General features: G+C 48.9%; 1 protein-coding gene across 2 annotated transcripts in view; it reads right to left on the bottom strand.

Moving 5' to 3' along the window:
• The window catches only part of LOC138521991 (uncharacterized), a 523,182-nt gene extending 522,254 nt beyond the window's left edge, over positions 1 to 928 (bottom strand). For both annotated transcript variants that reach the window (XR_011283205.1, XM_069635182.1), the window contains exon 1: positions 307 to 928. Coding sequence is in view for 1 of the 2 variants with exons in the window: in XM_069635182.1 (XP_069491283.1) it covers positions 307 to 391 (85 nt within the window). In the remaining variant the exon portion in view is untranslated. The remainder of the gene's footprint in view (positions 1 to 306) is intronic.
• Positions 929 to 14,888: the final 13,960 nt, after the last annotated feature.

The raw sequence follows: 14,888 nt of genomic DNA, 5'->3' as shown, positions 1-14,888 counted from the left end.
GTATTCTGTGCCTCACTCCCATGCCTGGACGCCCTCTTCATTGATATTAACCGCCCCGCCCGTCCATAAATCCATTCCCTATTGCTAGATATCTGCCCCCATCTCCCCCCACGCCCCCAGCACCGGAGCCGCCCGCAGGTGTGTACTCACCTGTCCCCCTCCCAAAACACACCATGCGCAATAATATCAGGCTACCCCTCCTGACCCCTCAGCCCCAAGTGCCCCCCTATGAATTCTGACCAGTTACCCCCGCGCCCCTCCAGCGAGTGGCCCCATTGTCGGCGATCCTGGCCCCCGCCCGTTCACCTGCAGCAGTCCCATCGGCGAGCAGCATGAGAGCCAGCAGACAGGCTGGCCTCAGACAGTCCAGGGGCCCCCGCTCCTGCAGCATGTCTGTCCCTCAGAGCCCCCGGCCAGGCTGCCACCAGGAGAGGCTGGGTCCGCCTGCTGCTTAGGACCAGTAAACACAGCGCCCCCCTTTGCCCATTGATGTAAGGGGGAGGGAGTGATGACAGAAGGAGGTGGCTCTGACGGCCTCATGAATGGAGCAGAGATAGTGAGAGAGCGAGAGAGAGGGGGCGAGGGGGAGATGGAGCAAACACTGGCTGGGCGGGGGAGTCAGAAAGAGCGGGGAGGGCTAGAGCGCTGCAGTCAGGTGTAGAGGAGAGACAGCCGGCTGGGAGACCACCAGAAGCCAGGGCGGCAGAGAGAGGGGAGGCTGGCAGGGGATAGAGAGAAGAAAACCGCAAGAAGAAGGGGCTACATGGAGAGAAGCAAGCAAGAGGTAGAGAGAGGCGGCCAGGGGAGTGCGGAGAGGGAAGAGAGAGGAGAGGCTCCTAGCCACAGAAAGAGATGAGAGATCATGAGACGAGTCAAACACGACAATGGGTAGACTCAGGAGTAGCAGAGACAGGACTCACGAGCTAGCGAGACTGAGAGACAGAGAAGGCGTCTACATATCATTAAGAGGGCAGGCACTGAGAAGGCAAGAGATGGAGGGATGAAGAGCCCCCACCCTAGACAGCAGAGATGGGAAGCAAGAAGAGACATGCGGCTAGACAGAAGAGGGAAAAGAGAGGGGTCTAGGGAGAGATAACAGGGAGGGCATCTAGCTGGAGAGGAGGGAAAGAAGAAAACGAGATAGACAAGCTGGGGAGAATAGAGATGATGGGAGAACTTAGACACAAGGATAGAGAGAAGCAAAGAATAGAGACAAGTGAACATCGCTAGATAGAAAGAAGAGGCAAGATCAGAGAAGAGATGGACAGCGGGAAATTAGCGGATAGAAGGAAGGAGGGGGGCCAGATGAAGAGAAGAGATGGATGATGGGAAAGGAGAGTACTAGGAGAGGGAAGAAGGGAAGAGGGGGCTAGATGAAGAGAAGAGAGTGATAGCAGGAAAGGAGAGTGCCAGAAGGGGAGGAGTGTAGGAAAGGGGGAGGCCAGATGAAGAGAAGAGAAGAGAGGGATAGCAGGAAGGAGAGTGCTAGAAGGAGAAGACAGCAGGGACGAGGGAGGCTAGATGAAGAGGATAGATGGATAGCAAGAAAGGAGAATACTAGAAGGAGAGGAGAGCAGGGAAGAAAGGGGCTAGATGAAGAGAAGAGATTGATAATAGGAAAGGAGATTGCTAGGAGAGGCCAGAAGGGAATGGGGGCTAGATGAAGAGAAAAGAGGGATAGTAGAAAAGGACAGTGCTACAATGAGAGGAAAGAAGGAAAGAGCAGCCTAGATGAAGGGAAAAGAGGGATAGTGGGACAGGCGAGTGCTAGGAGAGGCGAGAAGGGAAGAGGGGTCTAGATGAAAAGAGATAGCAGGAAAGGAGAGTGCTAAAAGGAGTGGAGAGAAGGAAAGAGTGGTGCCAGATGAAGAGAAGAGAGGGACAGTGGGAAAGGAGAGTGCTAGGAGAGGCAAGAAGGGAATGGAGGGGCTAGATGGAGAGAAGAGATGGATAGCAGGAAAGGACAGTGCTAGAAGGAGAGAAGGAAAGAGGGGCCTAGATGATGAGAAACGAGGGATAGTGTGAAAGGCGAGTGCTAGAAGAGGCGAGAGGGGAAGATGGGGGCTAGATGAAGAGAAGAGAGAAACAGCAGGAAAGGAGAGTGCTAGAAGGAGAGGTGAGAAGGGAAGAAGGAACCTAGATGATGAGAAGAGATGGATAACGGGAAAGGCGAGTGCTAGAAGAGGTGAGAAGGGAAGAGGGGGTTAGATGAAGAGAATAGAGAAATAGCAGGAAAGGAGAGTGCTAGAAGGAGAGGTGAGAAGGGAAGAAGGGACCTAGATGATGAGAAGAGATGGATAACGGGAAAGGCGAGTGCTAGAAGTGGTGAGAAGGGAAGAGGGGGTTAGATGAAGAGAAGAGATGGATAATAGGTAAGGAGAGTGTTTTTTTATTGAAACTTCAGCTCTGCGAACCCTGAAAGCATGCTGACAGGACGCCAAACTTTTGTTACAGCAAATTCTCACGACCTTTTTCCTCTTTCACAAAAAGAATGGTCAACAGGTCATAAAAAACAGCCTCATTTATGAAGCTTGGAAAAGAAGACAGCATTTCCATAGAATAGATTAAAGTAAAAGAGGTCAATGCAAGGCCACATTCTCGTTTAGTTGTAAGGAATCCGGAGAGTTCACAATGGTATTCATTTTGGGACAACAGTGTCCAAGAGATGGATAATAGGAAAGGAGAGTGCTAGGAGAGGCGAGAAGGGAAGGGGAGGGGGGAGGGCAGATGAAGAGAATAACCAGGTTACTCACCGTAGTGACCACCTTACTCCTAGTCCATAGTCCCCTTTCCTCCATACTTATGGAACATCTCTCCGTCATGTGGGACGGGACCGGAGCACTTTGTAAAAAGCATCCCAAAAATGATTTTCAAAACTGTGTCCTTCCTCTCTTTCTGCGCGGGACCTGCCACGCGGCCGTAACCCCGCCCACCTTGGCCCCACCCAGCGCATCGCCCATCAGTCCTTTTCTATCGCCAGGTCAGAGACCTATTAGCAATAACAGAGGAACCTTATTAGAGGGGACGGCGGGCGTATGAAGGAAAGGGGACTATGGACTAGGAGTAAGGTGGTCACTACGGTGAGTAACCTGGTTATACTCCTACGTCCCGTCCCCTTTCCTCCATACTTATGGGAGATCCAAAGCACTCCTAACTGGAACTACGGGTGGATGGAAATACTCCTTATTGAAAAAGGTTCTTCAGCACAGCCTGAACAAACTGAGCATCAGCTCTCGAGCTCATGTCAAGACAATAATGCTTACAAAAAGCAGATGGGGAGGCCCAAGTAGCTGCCCTAGCGATGGACTCCCAGGGGACATACTTCTGAAAAGCAACCGCAGCTGCCTTGCCCCGCACCAGGTGTGCATGAATACCATTAGGAGGTTTCAACCCTTGGACGGTGAAAGACTCCATAATGCAGGCGGCGATCCACCGAGAAACGGTCGCCTTAGACGCCTGTTTACCCTGAGGGTTACCGAAAGTCACAAAAAGTTGAGAAGAACTCCTAAACTCGGAAGTCCTGTCAAGGTAGAACTTAAGAGCCCTTCTGACATCAAGATAGCGCAGAACCTTTTCTGCCTCTGAGGTAGGGTTCGGAAAAAGACCGGCAGGGAGATCGACTGATTCAGATGGAATTCAGTTACCACATTCAGTAGAAAGGCAGGGTTTGTCCGTAGGACCACCTTGTCCTTGTGAAAGACCAAGAAGGAATGCTCCATTGACAAGGCCTGGAGCTCACTCACCTGCCTTGCTGAGGTAACGGCGACCAGAAAGGACACTTTTCATGATAGGTACTTGAGGTCCACCGTAGCCATGGGTTCAAAAGGCTTAGGGCACAGCGCCGTCAGGACTACATTTAGGTCCCACGGCGGGTGCGGAGAACGAACTGGAGGGTAGAGGCGTGTCAAGCCTGCAAAATGCCTCTTGATGACCGAGTTACTCAGAGAATAGGAACATTGGTCTGTAGAAAGATAAGCGGAGACCGCTGAAAGGTAAGTTCTGCAGGACAGAACGTGAACACCCGACTCTGCTAGGGAGGACACGAGGGACAGCACAGTGTCAATCGTAGCCACCCTTGGGTCCAACTGCTTTCCCAAACACCAATGACAGGACCTGAGCCATTTACTCCTGTATTGAGATCTGGTTGAGGGTTTCCTGGCTGCCTGGATAATATGCATGTTATCCATAGACACGTTAAGATGCTCTAAAGACCTGAACTCAGACACCATGCCGCCAAGCTGAGCGATTGTGGGGAGGGGTGCCATATCTGCTGTTCTCCTTGATGAAGAAGATCGGCGGTGACCGGTAACCTGATCGGCGGATACACCAACAGGTGTTGAAGTTCTGAGAACCAAAACCTGGCCGGCCACCAGGGGGCTACGAGTAGAAGGGAGCAGTTTACCAAGTTCTTCAGCTTCCAAATTGCTTGATGGACCAGAGGCAGAGGCGGGAAGGCATAAGCTCTCATGTTGTGCCATGGAATCTCGAGAGCATCCCCCAGAGAGGAGGCTCCCAGCCCCCCTCTGTAAGCATACCGAGGAAGCTTCCTGTTCACCGCCGTAGCGAAGAGATCCACATCCGGTGTGCCCCAACGCAAGAAGATCCATGAGAGGACCTCCGCCTTCAACTCCCACTCGTAGCTGACCACTGTCTGCCGGCTGAGGGCATCCGCTGTGACATTCAGCTGGCCTGGGATGTGCACTGCAAGCAGCCATACACCACGAAGCACGGCCCACTCCCAAATCTGGATGGACAGGTCCACGAGGGGGGGAGACTTCGTTCTCCCTTGGTTGTTGATGTAATACATCGACACCACATTGTCCGTGCGTATGCGGACCACCTTGTTGGCAATGACCGGTCTGAACGCCCTGAGCACTAGAAAGATCGCCAGAAGCTCCAAATGATTTATGTGCAGGAGCTTGTCCTGAGGCGACCAGAGGTCCGAGACTTGTAAAAGATCTAACATCGCACCCCACACCAGAAGGGAGGAGTCCATCGTGATCGTCACCATAGGAGCTGGGTCCTTAACCCCGCACCCACCGACAGGTTGCTGAGAGATGACCACCATTCCAGGTCCACTCTCATGGAATCCGGAATCATTATCAGCTTGGAATCCGGGTCCACAGCCCGACGCCAGGAACTCCGAAGAGCCATCTGGGTCCGTCTCATCTTGAGACGAGCAAGAGGAAGAGCCAGCACACACAAGGCCATGAGGTCCAGAAGCCTCTGGAACCACCAGGCCGGCATGCTCTCCGACTGCGCAAACATCTGACAGGTGGCTAACAGATCCGCCATTCTGTCCCCGGTCATGTACACTCTGCAGTCGATCGTGTTCCAGCGAAAACCCAGGTAAATCAGGTCCTGCGAGACCGTCATGGAAGATTCCCGCCAGTTCATCGACAGCCCAAGATGGAACAGGAGCTGAAGGAGAGACTGGAGATTGCCCGCTGCTGCCAGCGGACAAGGGCTGTGTAAGAGCCAGTCGTCCAAATATGAATAAACATGGATACCCTGGAGACGAAGATGGGCCGCAATCACCGACATCATCTTTGTGAAGACACGTGGCGCCGAGCTGAGGCCAAAAGGAAGCACTCGAAACTGGAAGTGCTCCTCTCCCAAAGAGAAGTGGAGATATCTCCTGTGTGGGTTCCAAATCAGGATATGCATGTACGCATCCTGAAGATCCACCACACTAAGCCAATCGCCCATCTGCAAGGAGGACCGTATCTGGCTGGGCGTGATCATCTTGAATTTCTCTTGGGGTAGGAAAAGATTGAACTGGGAAATGTCTAGGATGGTGCGCAGGCCAGCCTGGTTGGGTTTGGGCACCGTAAACAGCCGGGAGTAGAAACCCTCCCCTTGCTCCCCAAGGGGAACGGGTTCCACAGCTCTGAGGTGCAGAAGTTTCTGAACCTCGGCTTTTAGGGAGGGCGAGCCCGACAGCTGAAAAGGAGCGTTGAGGGGTGGGGTAGGGGATAGAGGTAAGCGGAAACTCGCCCGAGCGACTGACAAGACCCATCTGTCTTCTGTGATGGTCTGCCACGCCTCCCAATGAGACGCAATGCGTCCTCCCACCGGGTTCTCGTGCAAGTGCGGAAAACCCTCATTTAGCAGGTTTATCGGTGGCGTTGCCACCTGAACCTGAGGAGGAGGCTGAGGAGCGGTAGAAAAACCGCGTCCGTTGTTGCCTACGGTGGTTGTTCCCCGCAGGGGTATCCACTCTGCGAGATTTTCGGTCGAGGAAGCCCCTAAAGCCAGAGGAAGGTCGACTTTGTGACAACGGTCTCTGGGTTTTGAAAGGAGTCTTAACCAGGACCGACAAGGACTTAGCTGTCTGAGTGCTATCCTTCGTCTTGGTGAGCTCTACATCTGTTGTAGAATGAAAGAGCTTCTTCCCATCAAACGGAAGGTCCAACACCTTGTCCTGCACTTCTTTTGAGAATTTAGTTGCATGCAACCACGCCTGCCGTGAGATATCAACACCCAGCATAAGGCCCTGAGGTGTCTACGTGATGAGCCGCAGCCTCCAGGAGATCCTGGGCCAAGACCCTGGCGTCGGATAGGCCCCCTTTAAAGTCTTCCAGCTTCTCGACCGGGATAAACTCCTCAAACTCCGACAGACCTTTCCACATCCGCATATTAGCTCCCGCTAATACCAATTCGGCGTTGGTCTGCCTGAGCTGCAAGGCCGAGTTGGCAAAGATTTTCCTCCCAAGGAAGTCAAGGAGCTTGTCCTCCTTTCCCAGAACCTGAGTAGCCGTCGTGGAAGAGGATGCTGCAGGCCTGGATTGCAAAGTGGCCGCGGCCACCACTGTGGAGGAGGGGGGTGGACAAGACGACAGGGCCACCTCTTCCGAAGAATGCAGCCTGTATCTTGCGTCAATCTTCTTATTGACAAAAAGTCCAGAGTGTGGCTTTTCCCAGACCCTGCGGACCTCGGCCAGAACGTCCTTCTGCAAGAACAGGCCGGTACGCTCCGAAGGAGACAGGGTGAACGCCCCAGAAAGCACACCGTCCTGCAGAGCGGGTGCCTCGGGCACTGGAACATCTAAGAAGCACATCATGTCCAGTACCTGGTCATGAAAAGCTCTAATAGAGCGGGACAGGTCCTCGTTGTCCTGATCGCCCTGTGCTTCATCCGGCAGGTCAGGATCCTGCTGAACCATGTTGGGCGCTGCCTTGTCCACAGGGGACAATGGGGGCAAAGGCGGAAGAGTCGGGGGACGCACCGCAGGCAAGGGAGGCGCCGGCGGAACCACTGGAGGAACGGGTGGAGCCGGAGGCGCGGGTGGACATATCTCCCTGAAAAGCCCTTTGAAATATTCCCTCATGGGGTCGGTACACGTTAACGTTAGAAAAGTACTGAAAAAGGCCTCCTCCGGAGACTGCTTCGGAACGTGAGGAGGCCTCTCACGAGGTGGACAAATCCAGGGACGTAACGGGGAAGGGTGCCACACAGGCCCCTCCACCAATATCCACATAAATCAAAGGTGCAAACCCCGCAGGCAACGAAACATTGTGCGGAAGAGGCATCCGGGCGTTCCAGTCATAAACTGGCCAATAAGGATGCGCACAAGGTACTCTATGTTCACCCCAGGAACCCAGCCCTACACCTGAGGCCGATGGCGTAGTTGTAGGGGTAGCACCCAAAATGGCCGCCGTGGTCGTGGCGGGAACGGGTACCATTTTGTCATTGTCTGAGGGGAACTGCGGCACGTGAGGAAGTGAGGCAGGGGTCCCCGTCGATGGATCAGGGGTCTTAACTTTAGCCTTAACATAAGGAACCTCAGCAGAGCCGGTACTGTGAGGCCTGGAATGTTTCTGCGACATTCCAACTGCCAAATCAGCCTTCCCAGGAAGGACCTCAGCCTTGCCGGTAAAAGAAGAACTTTCCTTCTTTGCCCCCTCAACAGATCTGGTGTCACTGCAAGAGCGGGAACGGTGACAAACAGCCTTCACCGGTAAGGCCTTGCCAGGCCTCTCAGAAATGTTGGTAACTTTAGCCTCTGAAAGAGGGACCTCGGACCCACGTCCGGTGACAGTCTTATCCGCGCGGGCCTCGAACATCCGTTCGGTAACAGCAAGCCCCACCAAGGCCTCGGGGCGCATTTTGAGGGAAGCCGACAGAGAGGCCTCAGAGCGAGCTCCGGTATCCCACGATTCAGTAGAACTGGGTCTACAAACAGCCCCCACAGGAGGGGCCTTGGAGCGAGCTCCGGTATCCACAGGTCCCTTATGGAGACCCTCGGAGAAAACTCTGGTACAATTATTAGGCCCAACTGGCACCTCAGGGCGTACCCCGGTGACAGAGCTATCAAGGCCCCTCCCGGCTCGTGAAGAACCTGGAAAGGTATCCCCCGGCCGGGGTGCTCTGAAAAGTAAAGAATTTACCGGGCGTTTTTTCTTCTCGTCGATGAACGCCTGAAAATGTGAAGGAGGAGTTCGTCAGAACACCTCCTCCCACCGCTCCAACCGACGTTGAAGTCCCTGACCGAAAGGGAGTCGCAGTAAAAACAGGAGTCCCAACGGTGATCCGGACCCAAGCACTCTAAGCAAAGAGGATGGGGAACCGCCCTCGCGAAATGACGGTGACACGATGAACAGTCTGAAAAGTCAAGTTTGAACGACATAGACAGACTAGTACATGATCGCTAGCGAGAGCCAGAGAGGAAAAAAGGGAAGAAAATCTTCCGAGGATGCAAGTGCGTCCAGTCCCGAACGAGCAGAGAAAAGGACTGATGGGCGATGTGCGGGGCGAAGCCAAGGAGGGCGGGGTTACGGCCGCGTGCCGGGCCCCGTGCAGAAAGAGAGGAAGGAAACATTTTTGAAAACATTTGTTTGGATGCTTTTTACAAAGTGCTCCGGTCTCGTCCCACAGAACAGAGAGATGTCCCATAAGTATGGAGGAAAGGGGACAGGACGTAGGAGTAGAGAGGGATAGCAGGAAAGGACAGTGCTAGAAGGAGAGGAGAGAGGGGAAGAGGGAAACCAGTAGAAGAGATGGATAATGGGAAAGGAGAGTGCTAGAGCAGGGGAGAAGGGAAGAGGGGGTTAGATGAAGAGAAACGATGAATAATACGATAGGGGAGTACTAGGAGGGTCGAGAAGGTAAGAGGGGGCTATATGAATAAAAGAGAGGAATCAAGGCATAAATTATTTTTAAAAATTAGAGTTTACTAATTAAAATGTTATTGATTAGCAAACAAACCCATTTGATTAGCAATGGTATACTAATATGTTTAATGTCACCAGAAGTTGTTTGTACCCAAGACATAAAACTGGCAATAATACAGCATTTATGTGTACCTGTGGAGTAAAACATAGTGAAAAAGAGTCAGGCCTTGCAAATTCTTTACAATCCGCTATACCTGCAAGTCTAGTAACTTAGTCTATGGAGGATAGCACAGGGCAACACGCTCGCCTTGGAAGCAAGACGATGGAGAGAAACACAGGTCCGATCCCCAGGTCTGCGCTTAGAAACCTCTGGGTATTAAGCGCATTATAAATAACCAATTATAATCATAATAATTAGTTTACCTACGAGACCGAAGAGAAATGCACTCAGCCCTTGGCAACAGATGACAACAAATGTAAATGCTCTTTCTGTAAAATGGTGGATGTCACCAAAACCCCACTTTGTTTGGCACGCAGCTGCCACCCATTGGCCAGTCATGCACAGTGAAACTTTTATTTGACATTTACTGCAAACAAAGCAAATATTAGTTTTTAAACGTCCCCTGCAAATGGTACTCAACCTTCATAAAATCTACTAGACTATGTGAGTGGGCAAGTACACTTTGCATGCCCTTGATGAGTGTCTCTAATGGTTAGCTACATGAATGGACACAAATAGATACGATGAAAAGGCTCTGAAAACAGTTTGGCCATCTCTCTCTTGTTTGTGTTATTATACAAGGCAATCATAATCAACAAGATAATCATAATCATAGAGCAAAGTGAGCTCTAGAGGCTAATTATGGAGAATGGACCTGCAGTTAAATGCCAAAAAATAAAACATTCTGGTGCTAAATTATGGTAGGAAAAATAAGCCAAATTTTAAAGTGGGCCATAGCAAAAGAAAGTTTGGAAATAGTCCAATCCTTTAAATATTTAGGGGTCGAAATTAACTCAAGGAGATCGAAACAAAACGATTATGATCGGATGATGAAAAAAACTAATTTGAACAACTCTGAAACTTTGCCATTTGACAGGAAATTTGGTAGATTTTCAGCAATCCCAATGATCAAATATTACCATCAAAAAATTATCCCACATATTTTGCATGGAGTGGAATCGGGTTTACTGTAAGGTTGCTGGAGCAGAATAGAATCTTTGATATGGAAAAGATTACTCCCTCTTCCTAGGGGGACGCCCATATCAGTGTTCAGACATGTGGTGGGCCTAATTTCACAACAAGCATGGGCAGATTGGAAGTATTTGCAACTGTTAAGATCTCTTCTACTCCCTCCTGTGAACATTATACTAGCGGAATTACGTTCAGTGCTTTTCTGTAACTCTTCGAGAGTTTTAACAGAGTGGCTTTAACTCAGGTATAAAACTGTTAGCTAATTACGACCTGAATCTTGATTAATTGGTAGCAGTGTGTATCGACAAAAAGAAAATTATGTTTGCGCTTGACTGGGTAAAGAATAGAGAACTGGCTTTGGGCTATCATTTGCTTTATAATTTAAAATATGAAACTAGAGCATTTAATGATATGCCGTTCTATTTGAAAAAGCACCCGTCAAGAAAACCAAATTGTGACATGCTACGGTTTAAACTGAATGCAATTTCGACTACGGAAGTCATTGGCTCGAGACAGGGTATTGTGTGTTAATTGAGTGTATGTAGGCATTGTTTTCAACACATCGAAACAAGCCGACATCTTTTGCTAGAATGCTTTGTCCTCACTGAAATTCACTGTAAGCTTTTCCTCTGCGTTGTCCCTGATATAGCTCTAATTAATACTGAGTGGTTTGGGGGAAAGATTGAATAGCCACACATTATTTGTAGACGTGTCTATTCTAAAATTTCGGGAAGTTGCTTTGGATGAAATGATGGAAAATACTGGATGACTTGGAATATCCTTTTTAAATACCTGATTCCTTATATGACTTGATAGTACCAATTGAAATTGTTTATGAAGTGTAAACATTTGATGTTTTGTGTATTTTAAATGTTTTTAAACGTTTTAGAAATGTATTGTTTAAGAATTGTTTATGGACTGATTATGAATTGTAATATTATGTGAAACATTTTCTGATTAATAGGTCTTTTTGCAAAGGCTTGAATTAACCAAATGCAAACAAATAAATAATTTAAAGAGGGGGCCTAGTTGAAGAGAAGAGAGGGATAGAGGGAAAGGAAAGCGCTAGAAGGAGAGGAGAGAAGGGAAGACGTGGGCTAGATAAAGAGCAGAGAGATAGTGGAGAGAAGGAAAGAGGGGAAGGAGAGCACCAGGAGAGGAGAGAAGGGAAGAGGAGCCCTGACTTTGTGGCACAGAAAAGAATGGGTGAAGTTCACTCGGTCCTATACATTGTCTGACATCACCTGCATCCAATTCTATTGAGATACAGGTGAATGTTTGGGTTAGTTATGCTCCAATATTTTATTATATATATATATATATATATATATATATATATATATATATATATATATATATATATATATATATATATATATATATATATGTTCACTAACAAAAAACATTGTTAAAGGGACGTTATGGTTAAGTTGCGCTACTAAAAACATTTCCCCTTTATTGAAAAAACTAGCCTAAAACAACATTATGGTTAAAGTGCACTACTAAAAACCCATGAAATTCACTAACAAAAAACGGTGTTAAAGGGACATTCTGGTTAAGTTGCACTACTATTTTTAGTAGTGCAACTTAACCATAACGTCCCTTTAACAACGTTTTTGTTAGTGAATTTCATAGGTTTGTAGCAGGGCACTTTAACCATAACGTTCGCATATTATAGTTTTTTGAAGAAAGGTGATAGGGTCCTTGTAATAATGTGTCTTTCACTGAATTGCATTAGTTTTTTACAGGATACGCTTAGTTTGTAAAGATGTACTGTACAACATACTGAAGCCGGTGGCTCTATAGTAATAGGCACAAAGGTTGGGAATACTGCATCCGTTTGCGGAGATCAGGTGGAGTCCAACGTGTCCAGAAAGGGAGGAGTGGTCCTAAAAAGTGGTAACATGGAGCAAAGACAAAAAACATATACAAATAGAAGCAAGTGCGTGAATGGGAAGGGAAAATGGCATAGCTGTACGAAATCTATACTTTCGCACATTTGCCTTCATCAATGTTACCGCACACCTGCTGCACAATCAAACAAAGAACGGAGAGGCAGAGGAGCAGACGACAACTACCGAGAACCGAGAACAGAACGTCAGAGCAATGTGGTCATTACACAAAAGTTTATGTTGTAATTGCACAGGTCCGGTAGTGTACAATAGTAGGAAAGCATGATGTTTTCTGTTTGTGCACAGCAATGGCTTCTACTCTAGATTGGCTGGAGGAGAATCTTCCGCAGGAAGAAATGAGTCATGACGATAGGCCCATTGTTACCCGCCACACTATGAAAAGGGAAAGAGTTACTGCAAAGACAAGCACCCTTGAATGGCTGGAGGAGACTTTCCTGCATGACCAAATGAGTGAGCATAGTAACCCCATAGGTAGGGAATGCAGTGGCAGGATGAACACAATCACAATGCAATACTTCATGTGAATTAACCGCATTTGTTGTCTTTTAACAGAACATATCGGAATGCAAAGCAGTACACCAGAAGCAGCACCTTTTCCACAGGAACATACAGCCCACGCAACTGAAGTAAACGCTAGGCATATACAAGCTGACCGCCTGGATGCCAAAATCGATCAGTTGCTCCTCCAATTTGCCGCCTTGGGAAATTTTGTAGAAGAACATATAATGGGGAAAACAAGATTATCACTGCCCAACTTGCACATGCCCGCTTTCCCCATTTCCCAGCCCCCCTTCCCTGCAAATTGAGTGTCCCGAGAGACGCTTCGATGAGACCTCAATCCCTTCTTCCCCTCACCAGCAGCGTGTTGAAATGGAAAAATCCCCAATATATGTATCTGTTTCTGGTCCCCCTTCCCTTTCCGAATAGTCGCTACGAATGCGTGCTAATAAAGATTGATATGTTAATTTGTACTGATTGTGTATGTCTTTTTTTTCTGTTTAACAAGGCCATTGTAAGTGTGAAGGGCACAGCACTAGTGGGGATGATTGCAAGTGAGAAAAATGGAGGAGGCAGACGACTGCCGCACCTGGGTGCCCTATGCGCGATCACAATGAAAGCATCCGTAGGATGCCACTACGGGCTGCATCTTTGCATGCACACAACTGCCTGTAAATAGTTGCAGGAGCGTCCGATTATCTGTGCACAACTGCACACATGCGTATATCGTCTTGTGACGCCTGGTAACACTGTCCCTGGTGAACATATGCAAATAAACGTGTGATGTAGTTGTACTAGATAGAAGCATGCACCCACGTCCTGCCAGTATTTTTGCATGTAAACATTCCACCTACTGTATCGTGCTCACAGCAAGCGTAGGTAGAAATGTGCAATGTACGTGTACCATATGTTTAAGTAGTCCGGGGATGGCAAGAGTATCGGTAGGAGAACTATGCACATGGCCACAAAGTATAACAGCCAATATACATTCCGGTAGACAAGCTTGCAAATGGAGAACACTGGTGATGTCACCATGGTAACGTATCAACGGAACGCGTGGTCCCTAATTTGGCGGACACAACCCAGATCCGTACACATCGAAAGAGGACACATTTCTGCAATGTATGGAGTGTTACAGTGATAGTGCACCCTTACAGAGATCCTCCACTCTTCCTTCTACATGGAGCTATTGTAGGGAAAGAGTTAGTGCCACTTTCTGGTGTCATGTGCTCCACATCAGCCCTATAAAAGGGCACATCCCACAAGTGCTCTGTTTGGCTTTCTAGAGAAGAGCACCGATGCATATTGGTTCGGGCAGGAATTGCTTTCTCACCAATTGTGTGCCTGCAAACTACTTCTCCATGTAATGGGCACCAGAGCTTCTGCTACTACCTCTGACTGAGGAACACACACACCCTCACCACCAACACCTCCTTCTCAAAGTCCTGAGCAAGGGGACAGGCGTCATAATGTGGAGGTACATCGAAAAGGAAACGAGAAAGTAGAAGGAATCCCCATTGCCTACAGCCAGCGTCAATCCTGGGTGTGGAAACTATTTAGGACCGTTGGAGATGTGCCAAAATGTTGTGCAAACCAGGTGCAGTGCACTGAGTAGTACTCAGTCGTGGAAAACCTGGCTTGTACAGCTATGGCACCACCTCCATGCGGCAGCACTTGAAAGCGAACCACCAGGCAGCTTTTCGGAGGGTTGTGCCCTTCCAAGCAGGCAGTAGGTTATTGTCCTCTACATCATCCTCTGCATCTGCTCCTGCCACCATTAGGGACACTCCAGTTGGCCACCGCATCCCGCAAGCAGCCGTGGAGGACATACACAGTGCAACAGACCCCTAGCTTTCAAAGGTCACTGTATTGTGCATATACTGCGATGCGGTACTGTGTAGGGGAGAACATTTGCAAAGTGCTTTTGAGGCTTCGGTCCGGGAGCATGACAAACACTGCCCCCTACCCAAGTAAGGTGCACCCCACATCTTCTGCTCTCCACATACAATTTGTTGTCCCTGTGGTTGGTACCCTTTGCCAAATATCCCTTCCACTGCTGGCTTTTATGGCGTGTCTTATAACAGGAAAAATGCTACACAGCCAGGAGGTGGGGGGAACAAAAAGGCTCTTTTCAGAGCCACTTTGCACTGTTCAAAAATAGAAGTTGACTG

This window comes from Ambystoma mexicanum, chromosome 13 (assembly GCF_040938575.1).
Source record: "Ambystoma mexicanum isolate Mex_15411 chromosome 13, UKY_AmexF1_1, whole genome shotgun sequence".
NCBI classification, from domain to species: Eukaryota; Metazoa; Chordata; class Amphibia; order Caudata; family Ambystomatidae; genus Ambystoma; species Ambystoma mexicanum.
The sequence above is the reverse complement of the archived record's forward strand: the minus strand, read 5'-3'. Positions and strand labels throughout refer to the sequence as shown.